The sequence below is a fragment of the Neophocaena asiaeorientalis genome, unplaced genomic scaffold (assembly GCF_003031525.2).
Source record: "Neophocaena asiaeorientalis asiaeorientalis breed wild unplaced genomic scaffold, Neophocaena_asiaeorientalis_V1.1 scaffold177, whole genome shotgun sequence".
Taxonomy (NCBI): domain Eukaryota; kingdom Metazoa; phylum Chordata; class Mammalia; order Artiodactyla; family Phocoenidae; genus Neophocaena; species Neophocaena asiaeorientalis.
This window is the reverse complement of record NW_020172779.1, coordinates 5,398,535-5,410,694: the sequence shown is the minus strand read 5'-3', so window position 1 is coordinate 5,410,694 and position 12,160 is coordinate 5,398,535. Positions and strand designations below refer to the sequence as shown.

The window sequence follows — 12,160 nt, the reverse complement described above, 5'->3', positions numbered from 1 at the left end:
ACTCCAATAAAGATGTTTAAAAAACATTTAAATCTCTCTCTTCAGGTGGGTGAGAAGTTGATCTGTGAACTTAGTTTCCACTTCTCCTTTCTTTAGCCACTGAATAAAGCTTGTGCTGTGTCAATCTCCGCTTCGGTTTTGCTATTCACCTACTTAAACCGGAAAGGAAAAAGAACCCTCCCCCTCCAAGGCAGAGAGCATGGTCCAGGCTAGGCCCTGAGCAGGGTTCATACAACTTAATTCGGTAACAAAATCTTAAGAAATAAAAACCAGATTCTTTGCCTTATTTAACCACTGAAGCAACCAGTTTTCCCAGGACATGTAACTTACACTGCCCCAAAATAGTGATATTTTAGCGTGTCTATTATTATGAACAAACAAACAAGTAAAAAAAAAACCTTCCTATTCTTGAGTACTTCATGTTACAAGGAATATTTTATTACAAAAAGAGAGGAACATTTTTCTCACTAATTCATTCCCCGGTTACAATTAAATTTTTCATTCTGCTTTCTATAGAAGCAAGTAAGTATTAATCATTTCAAGAGACTTCTTTGTTTTCGAGTCCTGGTTGGATATAGAGTTAGCAATTTACACCTTTTTAATCTACAGCTTTCCCTTAGTTTCAAAATCAATACAAAATGCTTTCACAATGTTTAGTTGTTGATTTATTTCCATGTACTGAAATGTCCATTAACAAATATTAGTTGGAAATAGCTTAAAATACTTTTCTTATACAAATGTTCGAGTTAATACCTAACAATAACCACCAAATTTTCATTCCCAGATTGACTGCGATCCTAAACTAAAAATATATTTAGAAAACTCAGGGACATTAACCAAAAACTTGAAAATTCTCTTAAGTGATAATCATTTGTGACATCCAAGAGTAAAGGTTAAGAACTTTCCTTTATTGTTTCCTCCTCAACTTTCCAATCTCCAAACAATGGAATTTCTCATTCACAACTATTCTCTTTTCTTTCTGGACTAACTCTCTAGATGATCTCACATATGCAACTTTCAATTTTATATCTCCACCCCAGAATTCTTCCCAGAATATGCCGCTGCCAATCTGACATTCTTTTCTGGGATATGAAAGAGGCATTGCAACATTGTGACTTAAAAGAAATATATATTTGTTATTCAGATGACCAAAATATATTTCTCATATATACTTGGTCTTTGTCTAGGGTTCCTGCCTCACAGCTCCTAAAACCTTTGGAATTTCCTGTGGTCAGAACAAAAAAAAAAAAAAAATGTGCCTTTTGTTATGTTAATACAGTGGCTTTTGGAAAGCCCTTAGGTAACCTAAGGATAAGGGCTGGTTGCCTGGAGAGCCAGTCATGTGACCAGAGGGTTAGAACTTTCAGTCCCCCTACCCCCTCCAACTTCTAGGGAGGGGAGAGGGGGTGGAGACTGAGTTCAATTGCCAATGGCCAGGGAGTTAATCAATCATTCCTATGTAATGAAGCATCCATAAAAACCCAAAAGGATGGGGTTCAGAGAATTTCCAGGTTGGTAAACGTATGGAGGTGCCAGGACAGTGGTGCAGGTGGAGAGGGCATGGAAGCTCCCACCCTCCTTCCCCATGCCTTTCTCCTGAGTTATATCCTTTCATAATAGACTGGTAATCTAGTATGTAAAATGCTTCTCTGAGTTCCGTGAGCCACTCTAGCAAATTAATTGAACCCGAGGAGGAAGTTGTGGGAACCTCTGATTTATAGACTGTGGGTCAGAAGTACAGGTAAAAATCTGGACTTTCAGTTGACATCCTGAGCTGCAGCGGGTTATTGGAACCTCCAATGCGTAGCTGGTAGCAGCCTGAGCTTGCCACTGGTGGCTGAAATGGAGGGGGAGGAGGGCAGTCTTATAGGAACAAGCCCTCAACCTGTGGAATCTGATGCTACCTCTGGTACATAGTGTCAGATTGGAGTTGAATTCTCAGATACTCTGCTGGTGTCCAAGAATCGCTTGGTGTTGTGTGGGAGCCTCTCCTCCACCCGCCAGGCCCAACACACATGTTGGAATTGGGCCCAGGAACCCAAAAGAGGCATCTTACACTTATCCTATCCATATAGGAAAAATGACTTCTGATCCCGCCCCGCGCACTGATCCTCTTCTGCATCAAGTTGCATGCTCTTCCAGCAGTCGGCCTGTCTCACCTTGCTCACTACTGAATCCCAGAGCCTGGTGTTGGCAAATAGTAGGAACTCGATGAATATTTGTTGAAAGAATGAGTAGATAAATGAATGAATCAACTATCACATAGTTCATCATTAGTATTTACAAATAGCTTAAAATAAGTGAGTTACTCTACAATACACACAAACCAGGCAAGATGACAGGCCACATACATTACTCATACATGTGTGTGCAAATGTTTTATAAATAAATATACTTACTATCTAAAATGACCCCAACCAATGGGTCAGAATTTTTATTTAAAATCTCCCAAAGAGCAAATGGCTCCTCTGGAGTATCAGGAAGAATCCGGAATAGAAAACTGATTGTATAGTCAGAGGGCAATCCTTCTGGATGTAAATATCTGAAAATAGAAAGAAAATAGTATATTTTATTGTATCCCTCTTTAAGAAGTTATCTATATGATTATAAAAGCAAATACACTTTCATTATACAAGATGTGAAAAAACAGAAAAGAAGAAAATAACAGATCCCCATTACCCCATTCAGAAGTGATCACTCTTTTGGTGCTGTGCATTTCCCTCCAGCCTTTAAAGAACGTCTGTAAGTATTTGTCCAATTTATATAATTTTGCCCCTTTCTTTTCTTAGCAGCATTTACTACATATTGCACATTCCTTAAATATTTTTAAGGGCATGATATTTAATATCTGCACAACCTTCTCTTGTTTGGCTATTCCATAATTTATCTTATTAAACATTTAAGTAGTTTCAAGTTTTAGTATTATAAATAATGTTTATCTACAGTCTTTTTATAAAACTTAAGACATTGTCACTTTCTACCACATGTTGTAGTTAGTTGCATTCCTGTCTGTGCTCTGTTGTACCATCTAAAATCCACCTTTAAGAACTGAGAATCGACTAATCCTGCTTCTGGGAGTGATGTCTGCAGACAGCTCTCAGATACCAGTTCCCTCAGGAATGGCCTCAGCAGATGAGGGGTGCCTCTCCCAAGGTCATGCCAACTTTATTATGGTGCCTCTTTTTAATGACTAGTCTTTGAGGGAACATAAGAACCAGAGCCTCTCATTCCAAAGGAGATAACTCCATTCTAAGAACTGCTGTGTGTGGGTCAACTGAGGCTTTTACTGAAACTGCTTCATAGCTTGACTTCTCTCCTTTGCCCTCTACCCTACTTCCCTCTGTTCCCTTCCAGAAGAGCACAGCCTCATCGACTCGCCACACACTAATCTCCACCTTTGGATCTGCTTCCTGGGGAACCCAACCTGCTACACCATCTTACTCTCTAACAGTTAAGTGGATCACTTACATACTTTAAAATTTTTCCCTCAAGCAACAGATACAGGCTTTTAGATATATATATATAGGAGACCCATAATATTTATTAATCAAATTGACAGATTGGTGAATAGGCTGGAATTTAGCATAAATTTAAAAGTGAATGTTTGATTTGCATACATTAAATATGTATGTATTCATTCATTCAATAGTTGTTGAGTGCCTACAATGTACCAGACATGGTAATACGCATTAAGATACATCGGTGAATCAAACTGGCAAGGAACCTTTGTATGAGCACTTGAATTTGAGCAGGGTGAATTATACAGTTTATTAGAAGGTAATAAGTGCTATCAAAAACAACAACAAAAAGCAGCTAATGGGGACTGGGAATGCTAGAATGCATTATTTTGCCATTTTAGTTAAAGTCATCAGCATTGGCTTCACTTAGAAGGTTCACTGAGATGACTGCATTTGAGCAAAGGTTCACTGAGAAGGTCACACTTGAAGAAAAACTCATAGGAGATGAAGACATCCAGCCAGTGCAAGGATACTAAAGTGGGGTGTGCCTCGTATATTTTGAGAACAGACTAAAAGAAACAAGAGGTAAAGTCAAAGAGGTTAATAGCTACCCAGATAATGTAGGGCTCTTTGGCCAATCAAGAGCTTTGACTTTTATGCCAAGGGGAATGAGGAATCACTGGCAGATTTTGGAGTGACATGATCTGATTTATACATTAAAAAAAAAAAAATCATTCTGACAGCTACTTGGAGAACAGACTCCAAGAAGGCAAGGGTAGCAGCAGGAAGACCAGTTAGGAGGCTGCTGTAATGATGTAGGGAATAGATGATGGTACCTCATATCAGGGTGATGACAATAGAGGTAGTGAGAAGGAACAGACAATTAGGATTCCTTGGTGGATTGATGTGGGGCATAAGACAAACAGAGGAGTTCAGCTTCTTTGCCTAAGAAACTTCTTAAGTGTAGTTAACATTAAGATGAAAAAGGTCATAGGGGAAGCTGGTTCTGGAGGTAAGATCAGGGATGTGGTATTGAACCTATAAAGTATGAAATGCCTATGAGACATCCAAGTAGAGATATCTAGTAAGCAATTAAATATGTAGGTCTAAATTTGGGGAAGTAGATCTGGACTGGAAGTATAAAATTTAGGAGTCCTTGGCATATAGATGGGGTTCAACACTACGATACTGAAAAGATCACTGGGAAGAAGGGACAGACAGAGAAAACAAGGAGGTTCTGAGCAAGTCCTGGTCCCTCCAACATGAAGAGGTGGAGGAGAAAAGAAGAGCCAGCACTGAAAAGGAACAGCCTGTAATGTAGACAGAAACTAGAAGCAGTGTGTATCCCAGAGGCCCAAGGGGGAGAGTGAATCCAGGAGGAAGATATGATCAACTGTATAAAATGCTGGTGACAGGTTGAGTGAGATAAAGGCTGGGAACAACAAATGAATGGATTTAGCAAGGTGGGGGGTGAGGGTATTGCTGGCTGGATGAACAATTTCAGTGGAATGGTAGAAGATTTTCCTTCGGCAATTCTCATTTTTGTCTAGGCCTCCAGGAATGATTTTCAAATATCCATTTTAATATTCATGACGAGACAGTGTAAAAAAACCTGTCGAAAGGTAACGTCAGATGTTGGATTTATCTAAAACTACAGATAGTACTGTAATTAGCTTGAATTCAATAAACAGTATCTTGGAAGAAGTTAGAAATGCAACTTGTTTACAAATTGAACAGACGAATTTAATGCTCGAAAATGATCTCCTCCACCTCCACCGTTTCATGCATATGTGCACACTGTATCAAAACGTGGACACAGAAAAAGTTTCACATTAAAATACTGAAGGCATTTTGAGACCAAAAAATGAATATTTGGAATGTAAAGTTGCAGGTGACACCTTGAGAGATAACCCCTTAAACCAGGAACTCCTAATTTGTAATTTCAAGTACCTCTGGAGTTTTCAGAACTGCTGAAATAGCACCAGGAACCCCTAGGTGCATCATAGACTGTAGAATAACTAGATAATTAATTTTTAACACCTTATTTGGAATAGAATTGCTTTACAATGTTGCATTAATTTCTGCTGTATAACAAAGCAAGTCAGCTATATGTATTCATATATCACCATAGCCCCTCTCTCTCGCGTCTCCGTCCCACCCTCCCTATCCCACCTCTCTAGGTGGTCACAAAGCACCCAGCTGATCCCCCTGTGCTATGGAGCTGCTTCCCACTAGCTATCTATTTAACATTTGGTAGTGTATATATGTCAATGCTACTCTCTCACTTCGTCCAAGCTTACCCTTCCCCCTCCCCGTGTCCACAAGCCCATTCTCTACATCTGCGTCTTTATTCTTGTCCTGTGTTAGGTTCATCAGAACTTCTTTTTTTTCCTTTAGATTCCATATATATGTGTTAGCATACGGTATTGGTTTTTCTCTTTCTAACTTCACTCTGTACGACAGATTCTAGGTCCATCCACCTCATTACAAATAACTCAATTTCGTTTCTTTTTATGGCTGAGTAATATTCCATTGTACATATGTGCCACATCTTCTTTATCCATTCATCTGTTGACAAACAAATTGGTTGCTTCCACTTCCTGGCTATTGTAAATAGTGCCGCAGTGAATATTGTGGTACATGACTCTTTTTGAATTATGATTTCTCAGGGTAGATGCCCAGTAGTGGGATTGCTGGGTCATACAGTACTTCTATTTTTAGTTTTAAAGGAACATCCATACTGTTCTCCATAGTGGCTATATCAATTTACATTCCCACGAACAGTGCAAGAAGGTTCCCTTTTCTCCACACCCTCTCCAACATTTATTGCTTGTAGATTTTTTGATGATGGCCATTCTGACTGGTGTCAGGTGATACCACATTGTAGTTTTGATTTGCATTTCTCTAATGATTATTGATGTTGAGGATCCTTTCATGTGTTTGTTGGCAACCTGTATATCTTCTTTGAGAAATGTCTATTTAGGTCTTCTGCCCATTTTTCGATTGGGTTGTTTGTTTTTTTGATATTGAGCTGCATGAGCTGCTTGTAAATTTTGGAGATTAATCCTTTGTCTGATGATTCATTTGCAAATATTTTCTCCCATTCTAAGTGTTGTCTTTTCGTCTTGTTTATGGTTTCCTTTGCTGTGCAAAAGCTCTTAAGTTTCATTAGGTCCCATTTATTTATTTTTGTTTTTATTTCCATTTCTCTAGGAGGTGGGTCAAAAAGGATCTTGCTGTGATTTACATCATAGAGTGTTCTGCCTATGTTTTCCTCTAAGAGTTTTATAGTGTTTGGTCTTATATTTAGGTCTTTAATCCACTGTAAGTTTATTTTTGTGTATGGTGTTAGGGAGTCTTCTAACTTCATTGTTTTACATGTAGCTGTCCAGTTTTCTGAGCACCACTTACTGAAGAGGCTGTCTTTTCTCTATTGTATATTCTTGCCTCCTTTATCAAAGATAAGGTAACCATATGTGTGTGGGTTTATCTCTGGGCTTTCTATAACATTCCATTGATCTGTATTTCTGTTTTTACCCAGTACCATACTGCCTTGATTACTGTAGTTTTGTAGTATACTCTGAAGTCAGGTCACCTGATTCCTCCAGCTCTGTTTTTCTTCCTCAAGATTGCTTTGGCTATTCAGGGTCTTCTGTGTTTCCATACAAACTGTGAAATATTTTGTTCTAGTTCTGTGAAAAATGCCATTGGTAGTTTGATAGGGATTGCATTGAATCTGTAGATAGCTGTGGGTAGTATAGTTATTTTCACAATATTGATTCTTCCAATCCAAGAACATAGTGTATCTCTCCATCTGTTTGTATCATCTTTAATTTCTTTAATCACTGTCTTATAGTTTTCTGCACACAAGTTTTTGGCTCCTTAGATAGGTTTACTCCTAAGTATTTTATTCTTTTTGCTGCAGTGGTAAATGGGAGTGTTTCCTTAATTTCTCTTTCAGTAAATGCCATTGGTAGTTTGATAGGGATTGCATTGAATCTGTAGATAGCTGTGGGTAGTATAGTTATTTTCACAATATTGATTCTTCCAATCCAAGAACATAGTGTATCTCTCCATCTGTTTGTATCATCTTTAATTTCTTTAATCACTGTCTTATAGTTTTCTGCACACAAGTTGTTGTCTCCTTAGATAGGTTTACTCTTAAGTATTTTATTCTTTGTGCTGCAGTGGTAAATGGGAGTGTTTCCTTAATTTCTCTTTCAGATTTTTCATCATTACTGTATAGGAATGCAAGAGATTTCTGTGCATTAATTTTGTATTCTGCTACTCTACCAAATTCATTTATTAGCTCTAGTAGTTTTCTGGTGGCATCTTTAGGATACTCTGTAGTATCATGTTATCTGTGCACAGTGACACTTTTACTTCTTTTCCGATCTGGATTCCTTTTATTTCTTTTTCTTCTCTGATTGCTTTGGTTAAAACTTCCAAAACTATGCTGAATAATAGCGGTGAGAGTAGGCAACCTTGTCTTGTTGCTAATCTTACAGGAAATGTTTCAGTTTTTCACCATTGAGAATGATGTTGGCTGTAGGTTTGTCATATATGGCCTTTATTATATTGAGGTAGGTTCTCTCTATGCCTACTTTCTGGAGAGTTTTTATCCTAAATGGGTGTTGAATTTGGTCAAAAGCTTTTTCTGCATCCATTGAGATTATCTTATGGGTTTTATCCTTCAATTTGTTAATATGGTGTATCACATTGTTTGATTTGCATATACTGAAGAACCCTTGCATTCCTGGGATAAACCCCACATGATCATGGTGTATGATCCTTTTAATGTGCTGTTGGATTCTGTTTGCTAATATTTTGTTGAGGATTTTTGCATCTGTGTTCATCAGTGATATTGGCCTGTAGTTTTTTTTTATGAAATCTTTGTCTGGTTTTGGTACTAGGGTGATGGTGGCCTTGTAGAATGAGTTTGGGAGTGTTCCTCCCTCTGCTATATATTTGGAAGAATTTGAGAAGGATAAGTGTTAGGTCTTCTGTAAATGTTTGAAAGAATTCGCCTGTGAAGCTATCTGGTCCTGGGCTTTTGTTTGTTGGAAGACTTTTAATTACAGTTTCAATTTCAGTGCTTGTGATTGGTCTGTTCATATTTTCTATTTCTTCCTAGTTCAGTCTCGGAAGGTTGTGCTTTTCTTAGAATTTGTCCATTTCTTCCAGGTTGTCCAGTTTATTGGCATATAGTTGCTTGTAGTAATCTCTCATGATCCTTTGTATTTCTGCAATGTCAGTTGTTTCTTCTCCTTTTCCATTTCTAATTCTGTTGATTTGAGTCTTCTGCTTCTTTTTCTTGATGAGTCTGGCTAATGGTTTATCAATTTTGTTTATCTTCTCAAAGAACCAGCTTTTAGTTTTATTGATCTTTGCTATCGTTTCCTTCATTTATTTTTCATTTATTTCTAATCTGATCTTTATGATTTCTTCTGCTAACTTTGGGGTTTTTCTGTTCTCCTTTCTCTAATTGCTTTACATGTAAGGTTAGGTTGTTTATTTGAGATGTTTCATGTTTCTTGTTTCTTGAGGTAGGATTGTATTGCTATAAACTTCCCTCTTAGAACTGTTTTTGCTGCATCCCATAGGTTTTGGTTCATCGTGTTTTCATTGTCCTTTGTCTACGTATTTTTTGATTTCCTCTTTGATTTCTTCATCAATCTCTTGGTTATTTAGTAGCCTATTGATTAGCCTCCATGTGTTTGTATTTTTTACAGTTTTTTTTTTCCTGTTATTGATATCTAGTCTTATAGCGTTGTTGTTGGAAAAGATACTTGATACTATTTCAATTTTCTTAAAGTTACCAAGGCTTCATTTGTGAGCCAAGATATGATGTATCATGGAGAATGTTCCATGGCACTTGAGAAGAAAGTGTATTCTGTTGTTTTGGGATGGAATGTCCTATAAATATCAGTTAAGTCCATCTTGTTTTATGTATCATTTAATGCTTCTGTTTCCTTATTTATTTTCATTTTGGATGATCTGTCCATTGGTGAAAGTGAGGTGTTTAAGTCCCCTACTATTATTGCATTACTGTCAATTTCCCCTTTTATGGCTGTTAGCCTTTGCCTTAGGTATTGAGGGGTTCCTAGGTTGGGTGCATAAATATTTACAATTGTTTTATCTTCGTCTTGGATTGATACCTTGATTATTATGTATTGTCCTTCTTTGTCTCTTGTAATAGTCTTTATTTTAAAGTCTATTTTGTCTGATATAAGAATTGCTACTCCAGCTTTCTTTTGATTTCCATGTGCATGAAATATCTTTTTCTGTCCCTTCACTTTCAGTCTGTATGTGTCCCTAGGTCGTAAGTGGGTCTCTTGTAGGCAGCATATATATAGGTATTGTTTTTGTATCCATTCAGCCAGTCTATGTCCTTTGGTTGGAGCATTTAATCCATTTACGTTTAGGATAATTATCAGTATGTACGTTCCTATTACCATTTTCTTAACTGTTTTGGATTTGTTATTGTAGGTCTTTTCCTTCTCTTGTGTTTCTTTCCTAGAGAAGTTCCTTTAGCATTTGTTGTAAAGCTGTTTTGGTGGTGCTGAATTCTCTTAGCTTTTGCTTGTCTGTAAAGGTTTTAATTTCTCCGTCAAATCTGAATGAGATCCTTGCTCGGTAGAGTAATCTTGGTTGTAGGTTTTTCCCTTTCATCACTTTAAACATATCCTGCCACTCCCTTCTGGCTTGCAGAGTTTCTGCCGAAAGGTCAGCTGTTAACCTCATGGGGATTCCCTTGTGTGTTACTTATTGTTTTTCCCTTGCTGCTTTTAATATTTTTTCTTTGTATATAATTTTTGATAGTTTGATTAATATGTGTCTTGGCATATTTCTCCTTGGCTTTATCCTGTATTGGACTCTCTGTGCTTCCTGGAGTTGATTGACTATTTCCTTTCCCATATTAGGGAAGTTTTCAACTATAATCTCTTCAAATATATTCTCAACCCCTTTCTTTTTCTCTTCTTCTTCTGGGGCTCGTATAATTCGAATGTTGGTGCGTTTAATGTTGTCCCAGAGGTCTCAGAGACTGTCCTCAATTCTTTTCATTTTTTTTTCTTTATTCTCCTCTGCGGTAGTTACTTCCACTATTTTACCTTCCAGGTCACATATCTGTTTTTTTGCTTCAGTTATTCTGCTATAGATTCCTTCTAGAGAATTTTTAATTTCATTTTTTGTATTGTTCATCACTGTTTGTTTTCTCTTTTAGTTCTTCTAGGTCCTTGTTAAATGTTCATCTATTTTCTCCCTTCTATTTCCAGGATTTTGGATCATCTTTACTATTATTATTCTGAATTCTTTTTCAGGTAGACTGTCTGTTTCCCCTTCAGTTGTTTCATCTCATGGGTTTTTACTTTGCTTTTTCATCTGTTGAATATTTCTTTGCCTTCTCATTATGTTTAACTTACTGTGTTTGGGATCCTTTTCGCAGGCTGCAGGTTCATAGTTCCCATTTTTTTGATGTCTGCCCCAGTGGGTGAGGTTTGTTCAGTGGCTAGTGTAGGCTTCCTGATGGAGGGGACTGGTGCCTGTGTCCTGGTGGGTGGGGCTGGATCTTGTCTTTCTGGGAGGCAGGACCTTGTCTGGTGGTGTGTTTTGGGGTAAACAAAACTCACATAGTAAAACCTTACAATGATTTTAGGCAGCCTCTCTGCTAATGTGTGGGGTTGTGTTCCTGTCTTGCTTGTTGATTGGCATGGGGCATCCAGCACTGAAGCTTGCTGGTCGTTGAGTGGAGCTGGGTCTTAGCGTTAAGACAGAGATCTCTGGGAGAGCTCTCGCCAATTGATATTACATGGGGCCAGGGGCTCTCTGGTGGTCTAATGTCCTGAACTCGGCTCTCCCACCTCATAGGCTCAGGCCTGACACCAGGCCAGAGCACCAAGACCCTGTCAGCCACAAAGCTCAGAAGAAAAGGGAGAAAAAGAGAAAGAAAAAATAATAATAAATTAAATATAATAATAATAATTAAAAAAGAAGAGGGCAACCAAACCAATAAACAAATCCACCAATGATAACAAGCGCTAAAAACTATACTAAGATAAACATAGAAATCAGAAACAAATCAACTGCAGACAGCAAACCCCAAGTCTACAGTTGCTCCCAATGTCTATTGCCTCAATTTTGGGATGATTTGTTGTCTATTCAGGTGTTCCAGAGATGCAGGGTACATTAAGTTGACTGTGGGGATTTAACCCACTGCTCCTGAGGCTGCTGGGAGAGATTTCCCTTTCTCTTCTTTGTTTGCACAGCTCCTGGGGTTCAGCTTTGGGTTTGGACCTGCCTCTGCATGTAGGTCACCTGAGGGCGTCTGTTCCCACACAGACAGGAGGGGGTAAAACAGCGGCTGATTAGGGGGCTCTGGCTCACTCAGGCCAGGGTCGGGAGGGGTACGGACTGTGGGGCGAGCCTGGGGCGGCACAGGCCAGTATAACGTTGCAAAAGCCTGAGGCGGGCTGTGTGTTCTCCCGGGGAAGTTGTCCCTGGATCACAGGACCAGCAGTGGCGGGCTGCACAGGCTCCCAGGAGGGGAGGTGTGGATAGTGTCCTGTGCTTGCACACAGGATTCTTGGTGGCTGCGGCAGCAGCCTTAGCATTTCATGCCCATCTCTGGTGTCCACGCTGATAGCCACAGCTCGTGCCCATCTCTGGAGCTCGTTTAGGCGGTGCTCTGAATCCCCTCCCCT

General features: G+C 38.7%; 1 protein-coding gene across 1 annotated transcript in view; it reads right to left on the bottom strand.

Annotated features, from left to right (window-relative positions):
* Positions 1-12,160, bottom strand: part of COL14A1 (collagen type XIV alpha 1 chain) — a 220,797-nt gene that overhangs the window by 79,633 nt on the left and 129,004 nt on the right. The window contains exon 31 of the mRNA XM_024741240.1: positions 2,400-2,542. Within this exon, the coding sequence (XP_024597008.1) occupies positions 2,400-2,542 (143 nt within the window). The remainder of the gene's footprint in view (positions 1-2,399; positions 2,543-12,160) is intronic.